Source organism: Cyclopterus lumpus, chromosome 3, assembly GCF_009769545.1.
Source record: "Cyclopterus lumpus isolate fCycLum1 chromosome 3, fCycLum1.pri, whole genome shotgun sequence".
Classification (NCBI taxonomy): Eukaryota; Metazoa; Chordata; class Actinopteri; order Perciformes; family Cyclopteridae; genus Cyclopterus; species Cyclopterus lumpus.
The window spans coordinates 17327687-17346605 of record NC_046968.1 but is presented as its reverse complement, the minus strand read 5'-3'; the positions used below and the strand labels follow the sequence as shown (position 1 = coordinate 17346605).

The following is an 18919-nucleotide window of genomic DNA, read 5'->3' as shown; positions in this document are numbered from 1 at the left end:
GGGATGTCCTTCAGGAAAGTCTATGAGAGAGTTGATTAGGAGGACAGAGTTAAGGTGCAGGCAAGTAAAAACATTGTTTTTTCAGGCTATGTTGAAAAGCACAGTGAGTTATAATTGTAGTAAAAAGCTTGGATAAGATTGATTTGTCCAAAAATGTTACTTCCCATGTGTGCTGCTATACTACTGCAGGTCTTCAAGAACAACAGATAGATATACACTCTAAATAATGTATTCCTGTCAAATGTATCTCACCTTCTTCAGTGATCACTTGCGGAGATCCTGGCCAAGTACCCAATGGGATCTTTCTGGGGAATGAGTTTGCCTTCAACCACACGGTAACCTACCGCTGTAACCCCGGTCACCTGATGGAGCCACCTGGACGCAGCGTTCTGCTCTGCACTAATGATGGAACCTGGAACCAAACCAAGCCCAGCTGTAAAGGCAAGAGAAACTAACACCCTAAATAACTACTTTCAAAGAGATAAGGAACAAGAACAGCAGCTTTTGAGTTTAGCAGATGATGCGTCTTGCAAATGGATCTGATTTATACAAGCCATGATTAGTTGTCTTTAAACATAAACATGCATACATTTTATATTAAACAGAGTTATTTTTATGAATACTATTTTATTTAAATTGTGTTCACAATTACAACAAAACAAGGTTACAGCCATCAGACTGGTCGGTTATGACTCAATATTCTGCTGTTTTTTTATGGACGAGATGTCTGGTTTCCAGGGTGCATCATAGCCTCTTTTCCAACTATGAGGCCAGTGGTTGGCTGAGAGAGTATTTAATAATCACCACACCTGCTGATGGATATTCACCACATGTTGCACATACATGAACCAAAATAAAAGAGGTGCATGAAGACGACACACAATCAGTGAGCCTACCACTTTGCATCACTTGGGTTAATAACTGTAATATAATTACTGTTTGGAAAACTGTAATCCCTTACATTACACTTTACTGGTGCTGCATAGCAAATAGTTGTTTGCTGCTGAATTAATACTGGGAATATCAAATGCATCACCTTTACATAAGAACTATCATATTTCAATGTGAGTGGGTACTAAAATGACAGATTTTGACTTCAGCTGTAGATTAGAAAGAGGCCATTGCTCCTCACAATTACAAAGTGCTAAATCAGCATGTATATTTCTTGAAGCCTCATTTCTTTCACAAACGTAAAGGGGAAATAAAAAGCATGCATTGGAATAAAAAATATTTTTTGTTTTACAATAGCCCATATTTTGAGTTTAGACGATGATACTTTACAACAGTAACAAGGAATGTTTCCTGAGATCTTCCCTGCCGTGTCTTCCCACAAACAGAAAAGCTGGCTCCTGCAGTTGCAGAGGCTTTGAACTGAGATGAAAAAACTGAGAAAGCCGGCAGAGAGGCTACTGAGGGGGAACCAGAGAGTGATGCAGAGAGAGGGAAACCAGAGAAGTAAAAGATACTGTAGGTGGTATAGTATGAGACTGGCGCAGGAAGTTTAAAAGAAAAAATTAGAAGGAAAGAGGAACAATGGGAAACAGTGGAGAGATACCGGTAGGAAAATGCTACAAGCTCCTCTTTCTGTTACTTTTCCCCCCCCTTCTGTCTTCATTGCTCTTAACTTTTCTCCTCCTCTTTAGGTTCTGCTTCCTTTGTTCACATGTTCTTGTTCAGCTCCCCTGTTTTCTCTGCTTTCTCCCACCTCAAAGCATCCACGAGTCTTCATTTGATCAACTTTTGGAATAACAGCTTCCTCCCACACACACACATGCCCAAACAGAAATATTTTGAATGAAGGAGTTGTAAGCTATAAAGGTGTAGCTTGACAGGCAGAACGAATCAAGTGATGTAGAAGGAAGGATTGCGCAAGGGAAGTAATGAGGAGGAGGTACATGGAAACAAGAGAAAAAATGAATGAAAGAAAGAAAAAATTAGTAAAGGGGAGGGACAAAGAAGTGTATTGAAAAAAAACATTAGATAACAAAGAGAGGCAACACAAAATGACAAAACGAGAGTAACGCAGAGAATGAGGATGTAAGAAAATGGGGTATGGAAGAAGCGAGTGTCAAGTGGGTGAATGAAAGGGAGAAGGAGAGATTGTGATGAGCCATCAGTAGGGCTACAAGGAGAAAGCCCCAGAGAAGTGAGAGAGAGGATGCGACTGATGGGAGAAACAAAGAGAGACAAATCAATAGCTGCCCCAAACCTGTAAACACACAGTACGGTGAAAGGGATTAAGCCCATAAAATGTGTTGGCTGGCTGAACTGTGCCAAGAGAGATATACCCAAAATATAAAAGGATGGAGGAAGAGGCAGTAATGGTGTGGGCAGGAGAGCAATAGAGCAACGGAAGAGGGTAAACAAAAAAGAAGGACTGCAGCTGGGACAGAAGGACGAGGAAGAAAGGTGTAGTGAGCAGTGCTGGAGCGAGAAATTGAAAAAAAGCAGGAAGTAAGCAGGGGACCCAAGTGTAAGAAGAACAGTATGGAGACGTGGGAGGAAAGAAGAAAAGCTGGGGAGAGGGAAAGGAGTCAATGATCGCAGTGATGGAGTGAAATGCAAAGGTGCGCAAGCAGGCAGGGGAGTTACTCTTCCAGACTTGTGTGAAGGCAGCCTTGTCTATTCACAACAAGGGAGAGACACAAAGAGAAAATAAAAGAGTTCAGAAACCTCCAATTGTATTTCTTTAGGCATCAAAGACCTGCAGAATTATTGTTTGGAAATTTTTACTACACAAGTCAAAAACAATCTTAGATTTTTAGACAACTGGTGTTTGATCTCTAACAACAAAGTTGATTTTAAGAAAACCCTCATGGCTTAATTATTCATTTGAATTTCCATTAGCTGTTGGCTAGTCGCTAGCAGAAAGGGACGAACAGCATGCTTTAAGAAACTGGGTTTGGCATTGTCTTGTGTGCAGGTGTGGATATTTTTTAACTGGGACAAACAACAAGCAGAACACGTCCGTAGTGTGGAGTAGAATACCATGAGGAAATTAAACACTTTTTGCAAGTCTGGGAGGATGACTTTGGGGAGATGCAAGGCTTCTTTGGGACACTGCTGACATACAAAGCCAGAATTAGTCAACTGTTTGGTTTGCTGCTGGCACCTAGAAACCGCAATGTTACAAACAAAAGATATTTGTTGTGATTAAAAATGTTTTTGTTGATGATTGTTCGTCCAAAAGACTGATCATAATGCAAGAGACTGAGAAGAAAAATTAGATAAAAGATTGACAGAGAAAAAAAAGGAGCAAAACAGAATACAGAAATAGGGAGTACTCAACCACTGAAGGAATGAGGATGAGATGGAGAGGTTCATATTGTGTGTATATTTAGCATTATTGTTGGAACAATGCTTGTCATTGCTGCATCTAATGTATATACAGCACTTATATGTAGTCTGTTTGTCTGCCCCCTCTTGGTGTGTATACTTATGTACACTCCCTGTATATCATCATAGCAGAGTGAATGGAGTGTGAAACCAGCTGTCTCCTGGTTAGATGCGAATTACACTGACTTTATTGGTTGTTTGAAACCATGCAGATGGTTATCGTCATCTTATTGAGTTGGCACACGCACACTCAGGCATGCACGCACGCACACAAATGTTGATCATATAGCACCTTTAAAAACAGGGTTTTGTTATGACGTTACATGTACAGATCTCTGTGCTCATACAACTCACTTGCATGTATGAAAGCACACCTCCAGGTGCATGCAATCATAGGTGCGCACAGTAGGAAGTAGGATTCTTATAATCATGCGCGGCTGGCACATAAACAGTATGTAACTATGTGATTATAGACTTTGTGCTCTTAATAACAGATGCTCTTTTAAGCTTATTTATCAGTTTGATCTGCTGGACCATTTTATATCAACATTGTACACTAGCAGTTATGACGTTTTCCAAGTAGCTGTAGGTTTGTTTTAGTCTATAGTAGTGAATCTCAAGTATAAATGTGTTATTTTTCTTCTAAAATCCCCAAAGTACTGTGTTTCAAATTAAAATGGATGATGGAAAAGTAATGTGAATAATACTGCCAGCATTTAATTTAGCAGACTTGAGAAAAACAATATCTCAGTTCACTCCCAATCATCAGTAGAAGTAGAAAGCCATCACAGACAAATGCCCTTTCAGAAACTCTCAGTCCATATGGTGACCATGGTTTGTCTTTCGGTTAAGCGGCTTAAATGTGTTGACCTCAGTCATCTACTGCTGACAGTAAATGTCCATATGGTGATCACGGCTATCTTCTGCTTTTGCTGTTCTTTGTTTGCCGTATCTCCCATCGGCAGCCATCTTGTCATATACTAGAGGGGTGTTGTTTAAATGGTTTGTCTACATCCTGCACATCTTTGGGCTACATATGGGATGAGTTCCTACAGAAATGCACCTATAGTCACAGCTAGCAGCTGTATTTGGTAACCGAGCACCTGGTGGAGAGAACATGCAAATGCTACACGCACACACACACACAAAACACACACACACACACACACACACACTCACTCACACCAGTAAACCAGTCATCCACCATGTGGTCCCTTGAGCTGTGTTAATGTACATTCTATGATATCCTCAATGGATGATCTTTCACATCTGTGTGTGTGTGTGTGTGTGTGTGTTTCAGTTATCCAGTGTGGACCTCCTCCTCAAGTACACCATGGTAAAGTGGAAGGAACCGACCATTCATGGGGCTCGAGTGTTGGCTACAGTTGTTTCCATGGTTACCAGTTGTCCACTCCTGCTGTGTTATCCTGCGAGGGGAACGGGACGTGGACAGGGGATGTGCCGCAGTGTTTGCGTAAGTTAGGTGGCCTTTGCTACCTTTAAACTTCTGCTTAGTAGCTGATGCACATCACTTTTTCCCTTTCAGTAATGTTAGCAATTCAAACGAAGTGGAAGCCCTGACTGTATCTGTTGTCCCATTGTAGCTATCCTGTGTGGTGATTCTGGTTCTCCAGGAGGTGGATTCAGAGAGGGGAACATATTTTCTTACAGGTCAGTGGTTAGATATAGCAATAGCAGTTAATTTATTATAGGTTTCTATTAACAACACAAAGAACATTTGCAGTAAGCCTTTCGAGCTTTTTGAAAATACCTGTACTTCTTTCAAATTACCGTACATATTTTGTATAGGCCTGCTGTTGCTGAATTTTTTTCACACCAACTTCAGGTGGTTGGCAAGGATTTTTAATAACTATACCATGTGCCAACTGACATTTGGTCATTTCGGCAGGATTGTGGCATTTGCTGTGATAAACTAAAATGAATGCATAAAGATACTGTTCTTAATAATGACTTAAGACTTACTGCAAGTGTTGCTTCTTCCACCGAGGTTATCAAATGTTGACTGGATAAAAAGATTAGACATTATTTGGTCCCAATGTCTGCATGTCCGTTTTATAACCAACCAAACTGATTTTGGTTTGTGAGCAAAAACAAGAAAAAAGATGTAGACCAAAGTAGTCTAGTGGCAGACAGAGAGGGAAGTTTATAAAGAGCTAAATAAATGTCTTGCATATCACACTCGAACCTGTCCTAAAGACATCAAACCACACCTCAAATGTGAAAACCTGTAACCATAATTAAATATTTCCTAGTCACTTCTTTTTGTTATTCTTATTTGTGTGTGTGATTGAATATTTATTTTTCTATTCAGGTCAGAGGTCAGATTCTACTGCCATACCCCCTACTTGCTGGTAGGCTCTGCCTCCAGAGTCTGTCAAGCCGATGGCATGTGGAGTGGCCATCAACCAGCCTGTATAGGTAATTCCACCACAAGTAACCCCAATAACATTTGCCCTCAAACACACTGTGAGTGACAGTATACATCCATGATGATGGTTAGCTTTAGACTTAAGCTGTATATCATACTACTTGATACATTAGCTTGTGATGTTACATTGCGTTGGATATCTAACTTTAAAAATGCTCTGCCTTGAATTAACTTTTTGTGCTCACTTTTTAAGGAAATAGTGAATAATATAATCAGCAATGTTCCTAACACCCTTATGCATCACACACACAGAAAAACCTGCTCAAATGTCGATTTATGTAAATCTTTGAAATGTTACTTATTACACACTTTCCATAATTGGAAGGACCATACATTTTGTTTACTGCAAAGGAAAACATGTCACCAAGTTATGAATAAAATTGTGTGAAATCAGATTATTGGTAAACAAGATTTGGGGGCTTACACTTGTACACATTTTAACATTAGTATTCCTGTGCAGAAAGAGCTGAAGATATTATCTAATTAACAAAGTGTGTAGTTTTGATGTTCGCATTTGATTATTTTAAATCAGCCCTTGATTATCACAAGTTATGAAATCATAAAGAAAAAGCTGACTTACTGTGTAATAGCTGACATGGAAAGCAGCCTTATATCAACACTACACCCGGTGTATAAATTTGGTCACATTCTTCTTCTGTAATATCTGTCATTCAGTATATTATTTTAAAATATATCCATGGTGCTACTCATATGCCCTCGCCAGTATTGAATACATTTTTGTAATTTTCTTTCTTTCATTATAAGCTGCTGTATAATGCAATCTTTTTTTACTAGACATTATTTTATTCACAAAAAGTTCTTGCTGAGGTTGAAAGTAAAGTAAATAATTATATTATTCCACTGTAGTGCATATGTTTTAGTACCACTGCTTTACTTTAGAATTGAGTTCTAATTACAGAGGTACAGGTTGCTCTGCTGAAGACGGTTTTACTCTCAAAACATACTGTGTGCTAAATTCATAGAATATATTGCATGTATTGCATAGCCTACTGCAAATATTGCTCTATATACTTCTGCAATGACTGAGTACAACAAATATACTACGTCAATCTTAGTGAAATGAGGGTAAAAGTTGATGCAACCATACACTAATATTAAAATGTCTGTTCTGAGAACATTGTTAAGCTCACTGTATGTATGCATTGTCAGAATGCTTCTTTGACTTTGAGAATTATTATAAAAACTTTAATGCATATTATAATATAAGTAAGTATAATAAGTATGTATATGTGTGTGTAGACCCAGCCTTCAACATCTGCCGTGACCCAGGAACTCCAGCCTATGGTATACCAGTCATGGGCCATGGCTTTCAGGTAAGAAATATATTAGTTGACTGTTTATTTGGCAACATTTCTAAATAGTCTTTCAGTTTACATTAAAATTAAACTTGTCAGAAAAGACAAGTTGAAAGAAACTGATGCACTCTGAATAATAAAAAAAGAAGTATTTAATCAAACTGCATCTTGCAGAGTTTGGTTTGTAACTTGATGTAATAAAAATAATAATAATAATAATACATTGATTTATATGGCGCTTTCCAAAACACACAAAGACGCTTAATGATACTGTAAGTACACGTGTCAGAAAATAGGAGCAGGATTCTGCTAAATGACGACAAAATGCATGAATAATTATCTAAATCTGAGATAAAGTGTGCGTACGGTTCTCTTTTTGAAGAGAGACCTGATGACATAAAACATTTACAAGGATACAAACAGCAAACAGAAACAAAACAGCTACACAATAAACAAGGACTTAAAAACTATTCCAGGAATCATAAAACACATTAGTTACTGCATCATGTACTGTGGTTAGTAGATTTAAATGGAAGAAGAGATATAAGGTAGTTTGGAAGCTTCAACAGTATAACTTTATAAATTAATAACATGGCTATTTCTTCTCGAGTATTTCTGTCAGGATCCAACCGTGTCATACAATCAATGAAATACATCTGAAATGTGTCCTTTGTGATACAGTGTAATGCTCAATAATACACATGGTTTGTTAGTGTTGATGAGGCAGCATAATGATACATTACATTACATGTCATTTAGCTGACGCTTCTATCCAAAGCGACTTACAATAAGTGCATTAAACCATCAGTACAAACTCAGAACAATAAGAATCAAGATAGTAACATTTCTTCAAGAAGGTACATAATGTCTCCAGAGTCAAGCACAGACATGAAGGGACTGCACAATAGTTTAAACAGTTGGAAGAAGACAGGCATCCTTCAATTCTATACAATATGTCTCGTTTAATTTTTCATTTTCATGTGCAGGTCAAAAGTAAAGACCTGGTAAAAGTGGCAACCAACTTTCGAAAGTTAAACTTTGCAGAAGACAAAGATTGGCAATGTTTTCTTTTTTGTCTTGGAGACCAGACTGTCTGTCAGATAAGAACCTGTTGGTGGAATATATTGGTCTTAATGGTATTCAAACAAACCTGCAAAACCTTCAGTTTGTGGGGGTATAATTGGTTATTATCCATATATCATATTTCCCCTGAACTCTCTTCAAAGATTGGAGGGGGTCACCACCCATATTATGCAGGACCAAGCATGTTACATTCACTGAAAGAGACAAACTGATACAAGTAGGTATTTGTTACATGTTTTGGTACATGTTTTGTTATATTAAAAGAGTTAGCAGTGAGTTAAGGGGTCAATAAAAGTTATTATTTTAAGAAGCTGTGGGTAAAGATGACTTTTTAATGTGCTTTTACATCATGTAGGTTGGCAGTAAGATGTCCTTCAAGTGTCGCAAGAACTATCACATCCTTGGCTCCACCTCAAGAACATGCCTAGAAAACCTGACCTGGAGTGGGACACAACCTGAATGCATACGTAATGAATTATTATTACTCTGTGTACTAATATTATTTTCCCTATCACAGTGTGTGTTAATTAATCTGTTTTTGTTGTAACCAATGAATTGTTGTTGATCTGTATGTTGCATTTTACTCAATACTTATCTTCGCTTTGGAGAGAGAAATGCAGTGACGACTCTTTTTTTATTTCTCTCTTACCTGTCACTCAGCCCATTCATGCAGACAGCCAGAGACCCCCAGTAATGTTGATGTTCGATCTATGGACCTGCCTACTCTGGGATATACGCTGATCTACACCTGCCAAAATGGTTTCTATCTGGCTGGGGGATCAGAGCACAGAACCTGTAAAAGTGATGGGAGATGGTCGGGCAAGCCCCCGCTCTGTAAAGGTATTGAGATCCAATCTTGAAAATGCACTGCTTGTATGAAATGGGCCGATGTTGAGCCTTGAATATTAACTAGATGTCATAATCCCAAATGGTTTAAGATAAATACAGATTTTCACCCTGATATTATTGCCGTGCTCTCAAAAGTCAGCCTAAGGCGTTCCATGAATGCTGGGGTGATGTTTGTTTGTTTTTTTAATCGCATACTCATCTCTGATCTAGTATCAAAGACAAGGAGCGGATGGCTGTGTATACTGTGGTGAAAACAAAAAAGTCAGTTACATAACCAGACATGAAATAGACTTCCAGTTGTCCGTGTAACCCTAATTGACTAATTGCAATATATTGGGATTATAATTTTCTCCATTATCATAATTTGTCAGTCCTGTCATCTATTCCCAATCCTATCTATACCAAATATATTGTCAATAAGCTTCACACATCAAGTGAGCTAAACTAAATGTAATGCTGTTTTATGTTTCAGTTGGAGTGAAAGTCAATCCCAAAGGCAGAGGAGAGTCGGATGTCCAGAAGAACAAGATTCGAGGTATGCAGAATAAGCAACTCCAACATTGGAGTACTTACAGTTTTTTGAATAAACTGGTGGCCACAAAGTCTTTTCCACAGAAGAATGGCTGTTGTTGTGGTGGAAGGATGTAGTGAGTGTTGACTACAAGGATCTTCTTTATCGGCAAGTAGTCTTATTTCAGATGTATAGGACGAAGGCTCAGACGCAGTAAATAAATCAGTGAAAACATGCAGGTGCAATACCATGTAATACCTTGTATGTTTGATGTAGGATTTTATAATCAATATATGCATTTAGAGGAAACCAGTGAAGAAAGACTAACAGCAGAGAAAAAGGCTAGTTTTTTGCAGGAGACTAACAGGCAGTCAGTTATGAAGGCACCAGAGGGTAGATATGTTCTGTTTGTTTGTTGGCAAATGAATCCTAATAATGACCTTTCTCGATATAATTTCGGTGGCATCGCTTGTGTCAGGGAAAAGTTGAAAAGGTGGTAAAACAAAAAATGCTGAAGTTGATACTTTTAAACTAAGAAATGGTGTTATTGGTCACACTGTGAGCCGTGATACTTTTTTCAGATCTTTTCATCTGAAAAAAGAGGTTAAACATGCTTTTCATTTTCTTTTCGTTTCTCTATTACAGTTCCAGTGGATGTGTTCACTCCAAACTCCGAGTGGAGCGGTTTTTATGATTATCTAGGCAAAAGACAGGCCACCACATTTACAGTTACTGGGTTCAACTCTACCAGTGGCAGAGTCAACGTCACACTACTGGAAACCAGCGGAGTGTCAATCAGACTGTCAGGTAAAAAAATCAAGGAAAACACTTAAATATTATTCAGATTCACAAATATGTTTTATTCTGTGTAACTTCTCAAAAGACATATTGTTAAGTTAAAGTTGAATTTGAAAACTGGATAAATAGAACTGATCCAATCAGTACATTTTCATAAATGTAGTCATAAAATAAACAATACTCTCCCCAATGACCATGATCTATATATGTGGATATAGAGAATGGCTGGAAAATACTTCATATGACACTCAAAGTAAATACAGTGGAACTGTCTGACTGCAAAAAAAACATTGTAACACCACTATCAGGGACATTAAAAAAAGAGCAATCACATTCCAGATGTAAAATACTTTAAATTCAGTGTAAATAACTTGAGCAGGCGCACTGCTGTAGGTGTAAATACCCAGCAGGCTGATAAAGCTCCAGATTTCATTCACACATTTTAGCAAAGAATTGCTGGTATCTATATGGAAATTGGTGTGATTGCCTATTTTGCACATAAGTACATTCACATTTTTTAAAACATTGACAGTCTGCAGGGCAGAAAAAAATGGTTTGAGCGCTAATCTGTTAAATAATAAAACATGCAGAGGCACTGGTTGGAATTACAAAACCGCCTTACAAGTCGTGTACTCGTGCATCTGAAGAATCCCCACCAGTCTGAAGGGCCACATTATAACTGTACCTTACCAACATAACCTCCCACAGCGGTACTCTTGAGTACATGATGTATTTTTATTCAAATATATTGTATGGAAAGAGCTGGAAGGTTAACAAAACAGGTAAAAAACTAAAAAAACAGTAGGGTTTATCAAACTGTCTGACTCCCGCTGACACTCATGTATGTTTTGACATTTCACAACAATATTTCAAGTCAATACTTCAGCTTGATGCCGGGGTCATGAAAGACTTTCTGCAGGTAGGAGGAAAGGGTTCTCAATGTATAAAACTCTTTCATTTTGAATCCGTGATATGGACTTGTCATGTCGAACAGCAACAGTTTCTGTGTTGGCACTTTAGTTACCTAGTATAGATGCAGCTGAAGGGTAAATGTCACTTTCTCCCCAGTAATGTGTCAAGTGCTTGGTGAAGGAAATAGAGGATCATAATTTGAAATGTCAAGGTGTCTCCTTTTGTCTGTTTGTCAGTCAATCTGTCTGTCATACCACCCTGTCTGTCTGTCTTTCTGTTTGTCAACCTCCCATGGGACCTTTGCCTCAATGTCTTTCTTTTTTTTCCTGTGTGGCATCGCAAATTAGAAGTGAAGTTGCTGCCATTTAAATGACACCAGGCTCAATACCATTATGTGTAACTTCAAAACAATGTTGTTCTATATATCTGTCCATTCAGGTACCTACAAGTCAGAGGAGAACCAGCTGCTGTTGAAGGTCTACCAGGTGAAGGGGCCGACTGAGCATTACTACAGCAAGTTTAAAAACGACAACTGGGCTATGGATGGATATGTAAGACAAACTTCCTCTCATTTTCTATATCAAACATTTTAAAATGAATGTTGTGTTTATACATTTTTTGGAATTAATAACAAAAATGTATATCATAATATCAATATCACTCCCCTACCCATGAGAATAATGTAGCATCATCCACACCACATTACTCCGCCCACACTCTCTACTGCACTACTGTCCCATTATGCAAAACAGATGTTGAAATACAATAAACATTGATTAACATCTTCTTGCCATCTCTCAGAGAATCCAGGACGTTACTGACCTGGTCAATACATAGTTCCAGCATATAATTTCCCATTAAACCCAAACCTTTGGGGCTCAGAAATTGTGGATTTATTGCACATTTGCTCTGTGTATTCATGATTTCTCTATGATGTGATTTTTAGACTATAAAAACATTGATCGCTACCCGTTTAAAAGAAAAGTCAGCTTCCATGTTTCATGTAAACATTTTTATTGAGTTTAAATAAATGAATGCATGTCACACCATTTTGAACTATTAAAAACAAATCCCATTACTTTTTACTAAACTACATTTAGTATTAATTGATACTGTATTAAAAAAAATAGAGACGTATACCTCAAAGATAGCAACTGTCACCTTGAACTTGAAACTCATGTTTTCGGTGAACTGAATATGTCCTTTTGCGAATAACGAGCGAGAACGAGAGAGTCGTTGATGCTTAGGACAGTTAGCGACACTCGCGTACTATGTGGCCTGCCGCTGGCATTGCTGGGGCAGGTGGCGACATCAGGCACTGTCTAGTCCCTCCCCACCTTCAAAGTGTCAAAGTCAACTGGACGAGCAGGAGCAGGCGTGTAGTGAGGGTTGAGCCCCTGTGATGATGCTTTTCTTCTTGTGGATGCTGTTCCCTGCACTCACGCCAGGTGCATATACCTATTTTTCATGTACGCGGGTTTTGAGACTAGTTTCAAGTTCTTTATTATCATACGCACTACAATTACAATGAAGTAGTCGCTGGCTCTTGAATACCAGGCTCCCTTCAAAAATGCTCATTGAATATGTCTGTTCAAAAAAAATTAAATCACACAAGTAAAAGTAAAGTAGGAATCTAAGCTAGTGATAACATATAACCATGTATGAAATGAAGTAATACAAATTTATGGGGGACAGAATTTCAAATGGCTGAAAAGAATGGTAACAGGAATATAGTAATGTACATGCATAATGAGAAGTTCAGTCTGAACTTTGAGCTCGCTCTTGTGAAGTGTGAACTTGCACAACACTGCAGGAAGGTGATTACATATTCACTTGCCTTCAAATATGCTTAACACAGTGTCACCCTACAACCACACCTGTCTCATACTGTGCACCCTATGTGTGACCAGTAAGCCACTTCTTCACACTTTCATTACATTTACCTTCCCAACAACATTGTGCTGTGGTTTTGGTTGATAGAGTTGAAGACCATCCATCATACTCTACTTCTGTGTCAAACATTATTCTGCAGTACTTTGTCCCACCATAATCCTTTGATGCTGAAAGAACCGTTGCAGTGTCTCCCACTGCCTGTTCAAAGTTTTCATATCAAACTGTAGTTAACTTTAACTCTAATCTAGGAAACCAGGGGGACAGAAGCCCCTGTCCATCTGAATGCAAAGTGTACAACACTGAATGTGTTGTTTTTCAGGTGACTGCAGAATCAGATCAGAAGACTTTCGTCTACCAGGGGCATATTCACAGTAAAGACTTTGGCAAGTTCCATCTGACGAGGCAAGGTACGTCAACAACAAACAACACAGCCTTGATCTTCCTATTAAACAATGTCATATTGAAAGTGGGACTAAAACATTCAGTCAAATTGAAGAAATCGTATTTACATTTTTTGTTAGTGTAATAAAAAATACATTTAATTTCAGACATAAATAAACATGAGAAGCAGAGTTCCAGTATACAGACTAATAATACAAGAAGCCTCTATTACACATACACAAACAGGTGTTTATGTGCCCATACATGTGTGGGTTCATCTGTGTTTATATCCTCAGGCCCTGTAACCATGGCGATGGACCCATCCAATCCCTACACAAACAGCAGCTCTGTGGCCGCAGCGATCTTGGTTCCTTTCTTTGCCCTCATCCTGTCTGGATTTGCTTTCTACCTCTACAAGCACAGGTAGGCTATATTATTTCTATTATATGTCAAGCCATCATGTAAAATCAAAAAACTAGCAAACTAGAATAAGAAGCAGGTGTTTAAATATTTCCGCATGCAGATACAATTTCATGATTCTCGGTGCATTTGAATGGTTTCTTTGAATGTTAAATTATTTCAGTGCAGCACTTTTCCCTAATTTAGTCATTAATTTCATACGTTCTCTTTAAACATCCACTCTCTATCTTATTCTAAATCTGCCTTTGAGTTGCTCTGAAGCTCTTGATGAAGGTCACCTCTCAATCTGAGGGGCAGGCACCAAAACTCTAGCCTGTATTTATCAAGCTCCTTCACAGCTAGAAATCAGTCCTAACAAATATTATGTTGCATAGAAGTAGTTTATATGTTTCTTTTAATCTTTGGAGTAAGACATCATTTTTGTAATATTATAATGTATTGTTTCTATTAATCTCAGACATTCATCCTATAGTTTCAGGATAAAAGAAGAGATGCAGTAAGATTAATTTACAGGCAGTTGAATTGAAAACAATAAATGTCCTCCAAGATATTTAAATGCCTTTAGATTTATTTTGTCTGGGGTGTGATACACGATTGGCAAAACTCTCTGTAATTAAATTCACTGTAATTTACCCTTGATTGGCACCCTTTACCCTTGAAGTCAGATTTACAGCATAATTCCAAAGAGTCATTCTGAGATGCTTGATAAATATGAGCACTGATGCACAATGTATTCACAATGTTTTAAACACTGGATATTTGTCTGCTGTCAGTTGTAGCAGCACTTGAATTATTTTGAAGAGAGTGGCCAGGTGGAATCAACACGATATTATAGTCCATTTGTACCTTTCCTCCCCCAAACTAAATCATGCCTTCTACCGTATATTAGACACAGAGCTCTAATTTAATGAAGATGCAAATGCAGGAGCACATGGCTATAGAGTGTTCTTTTGGTGACCACAGGTGTAAGCGCAGCCCTGCTGCAGAACAGACAAATAGGCAGTTAGAGTTGCATTGCACCGCTTAGCATGACACATTGACAGTTTCCATACGTGCAGAATGTTTGGCCCAGGGTTGTTCTTAAAGAATATAGTATGATTAATCCATTACTTGCCTGGATGTGCACCTCCCATAAAGAATACATTTACATGACACAAAAAATTAATGGAAGGCCTTTATATATCTCACAAGCAATTGTGGAGGACACCTAACAACACCTAATAATCTAACGTAGTACGATGTTTCCTTAATTACATTGATGATTGCGTATTGAGTTTAGATCAGTTTAGATGCGTATGAGATGAAAAGGAACTAAATGTATTTTCAAATAGCTGGAGGCAGACAAGTCATTTACTTGTGACCTTCCAAAGTGGAAGTCCATCAGCATGTGTGCCTTTGCCAAATTTACACCAACATCAAAATAGAGCCTGTGTAGTGAACATAGTAATGATATATGTCTTTTTCTTTGAAAATGTCATTTCTCAAACAGAATTATAGCTCAGAGTTTACCATGAAGATTAAATCTAAATGACCTTAGATATTAATTATTATTCCTAAAAAGCCCTAAGATGGCAGATAATACACAGCTATATTGAGGGTAAAATGTCATCATTAATGTTTCCTATTCAAGATTCTACATCTAAGGGATGTACTAACTTTTGAACCTCATCACTCAAAGTTTTACAAAGTCATCTTACTCATCCAACTATAATAATTATTGCACGTAATTTATGGTAGCTGTATGCTGCAGTGCTCTTTCTGCAGTGAGACATGTAGTGTCCTGGCCTGTTGATGTTATTGAGGAAACAGACAGTAATGTATTGTTAGTAATGAGCTTCGCTGTAAATTCTGTAATGCTGTGTAGTGCCGAGCAGACTGGCACAGATATTTACTGTAAAGCTAGCACAATTCACCAATAGCTACTAACACTAGCATGTCATTACTTTACACTGTCTCACAACCTGCTCCCCAGTTATCAGTCTGCATTGATAGCTGATGTATATTAAAGCTGATGGTTGTACGCAGGACATTGTCTGCTGACACAGATGATAATGAGAGACCTAAAGACACCTGGGGGCCTGGCGGCAGGTAAGACTGGCACCTGTCATTCACCTGGTTTCAAACAGCAACCAGACCTCCGCCCGCTGCCACATCCTCTGTCAAACTTGTCATCCGTTGTTTTTAGTTTTGAGATTTTGCTTCATGCTGTTTCGTAAGGCTGCACAACTGACCCAAATTTGGAATTAAAATGTTTCTGAACTGAGCTGTATTTCGTCTTATACTGTTTTGTATTACTGGAAATTACTTGGAATCCAAAATGTATATTAATTCATAGAGAACTAAAACAAATTGACTGAAAAAGAATTGCATTTAATCTCAATCTTAATCTTAAACAGTGCAGCCGTACTATGTCAAAACAGCAATCATTAAAAGCTAGAAAGAGATTTATTTTGTCTTGAACTCATTGTCATCTATCTGTCAGCATGATTTCATCAGGAACAATATTTAATAAAGTGGTCAAATTTAAACAAGTAATATATACAGTACTATTTTTCATCTGGTACTGATAACCTTCGTTATTTTCAGCCGGACTTGACAGTAGGTGTGTGGTAAAGTTAACTTTGCCCAACATAATGGCAAGTCGACAGAAACGATTTTGCTGTTTAACAATATAATATCTTTAAATCAGAAACTAAAAGCAAGGAGTGTGCACACTGCAGTTTCTTCCTGCTTTGGCCGATGAGTCTGTACAGTATCTGTAATACTGTCAAAGCAATTATGAGAGCAGTTTTTCATTCGACCAATAAAACTAAACTATTGCACCTACAGCCACAACCAGAAACTAGTGCAGCGATTTGAACTACTGCCACGAAGGGGGGTCTGCGGTGTGTGTCGGTGTGTGTGCAGTTTTGTAAAGTAATGGGTTGAGCATGTAGGGTAGGCTTAGTAGCTCCCCAGGGTTGGATATGCATGCACACACACACACACACAGACACACACACACACACACACACACACACACACACACACACACACACATACTCTCTTAATGAGGTCAGAGTCAAACAGTGTTTCAGCTGCAGCACTCCTCCCTGCTAATAGTTCCACAGGGTTTGGGAGTAAGTGATTATATCTAACTGGATTATGGAACCTGATTATCCAAAGATGTAATCTGTGACAAACAGACAAATTAGGAGGGGGTCGTCATATTTCACAGCATATCTGTTTGAACCCCTACAGTAAAATCCTCATTCAGGCAGGTTGATAAGGTTAATAATATATACTTTTGAACTAAAACCATTTTCAGGATGATGGCAGGTTACACGCACACACTCACTCACATGAGAGCAGTAGATGGGCACTGGGCAGCAAAACCACCGAAGCAGGCAGTTGAAATGGTTCATGTTCTTCGTCCTGCCATCATTTCCCCTGCAATTTGTAGAATTCTAGCAGAAACTTGCTCTTACTGAGGTTTCGCCCTTAATCTCAAGGGGTAAATTTCTTGACCAAAATGTCTAACAAGACAGCCAAAAGGACAGATAATGTATTTAAATAGTACAAGAGGACTTATAATGTATTTTTATTTAATTTGTTTTATTTGTTTGTAGAACTAATTGAGACGATATAACGTAGACATGTAATCAATGCTCTGTTAATTATAAATCCATACCCCGACCATTATGTAAAGGTTTCTCTGCATGAGTTCAGTAGAACTAGAACATTCTGCTGTTCAGTAATTCTTGAACTCATACATCCCTCACGCCTTTGCTTTTAAAAGCAGGGATGTTGAATAGAACATAAGCAAATTATAACATGGCGTATGGAGTCTGTCTTATCTTGAAGTAATGTGTGGGCTTTTCGCTCAAATTAATGACTTAAGAACTTCAATGCTGAAATTTCAGCTTTCTTCCAATCAGCTGAAATTTGTTCACGAGTGGCTTTATCAGGTAACTTTAAAATAGTTGTGGTTCAAAAAGACTCCACATGGTTGAGAGTTGGTAAGAGCTAATATATTATTATTATATATAGTATTTTAAAACAAAGGCATCAGAAAATATGACCAACTTAATCTCGCTGTTCTATAATGACTTCGAGTTCATGTTTTTATTATAATTTTGTGTTTTAGAGACCTGCGCCCTTTTAGTTTCATTGTTTTCTTTTTCCTAACCATTTAGAATATACATTTGCAAAGATATCCTTCTGAATCCTCTCATGCGCACCATTATTTCCTTCTCCTTTTGTTTTGCAGGACGCGTCCCAAGGTCCAGTTCAATGGCTATGTCGGCCATGAGAGCTCCAATGGTCAGGCATCATTTGAAAATCCAATGTATGACACCAACATGAAGCCCACTGAGGCAAAGGCAGTTCGATTTGATACCACACTCAATACAGTCTGCACTGTGGTATAGTCCAACAACCCTGCCACTACCTATACAGTGGTTCAGTCCAACCACCCTGTTGGTCTGCGGGGGTTTTACCAAATAGAGAAGAAAGAAAAAATGAATGATTTAGACTTGTCACCGTGAGCAGTCTGTGTTGTAGCATGCTGGTCCTCTGTCAGCACACTCTGCTCCACCTGCTACCTGAACAACGATATCATCCACTTGTCCCTATAGTCTGTTAGAGCAAAATAAATTGGAACCAATACACAAGGGAGTAGACAATGACGACATCAAATGTGTTGTTCTGGAGATTAATGCTGGGACCACAAGTCTTCTTAAGCACTGTTGCTGTTCAGGCACCAAAGAAAAACATAGATAGACTAATTGAACTTCTTCCAAGTGCGACCACCCTATTGTCCCAGTTCTCATCCAGCGTCAGTTGACTTCTGGAAAATTTGACTCAACATCCTCGTGAAAAGGTCTTTGTATGGCCAGTCATATGGTCCTTGAATACCCTTCCTGTAGCCTGAATAATTGCTTCCCCAATCTAACGCCATACCCCATGCTAAATTTGCACAGTGGTACACGT

General features: G+C 38.3%; 1 protein-coding gene across 1 annotated transcript in view; it reads left to right on the top strand.

The window, feature by feature from the left end:
- The window catches only part of LOC117751630 (CUB and sushi domain-containing protein 1-like), a 258734-nt gene extending 240377 nt beyond the window's left edge, over positions 1-18357 (top strand). Inside the window, 13 exon segments of the mRNA XM_034563565.1 lie at positions 262-441; positions 4637-4810; positions 4941-5007; positions 5669-5775; positions 7046-7119; positions 8540-8651; positions 8845-9024; positions 9506-9568; positions 10190-10351; positions 11693-11805; positions 13467-13554; positions 13825-13951; positions 18198-18357. Of these exon segments, the coding sequence (XP_034419456.1) occupies positions 262-441; positions 4637-4810; positions 4941-5007; positions 5669-5775; positions 7046-7119; positions 8540-8651; positions 8845-9024; positions 9506-9568; positions 10190-10351; positions 11693-11805; positions 13467-13554; positions 13825-13951; positions 18198-18357 (1607 nt within the window).
- The last annotated feature ends 562 nt before the right edge of the window (positions 18358-18919 follow it).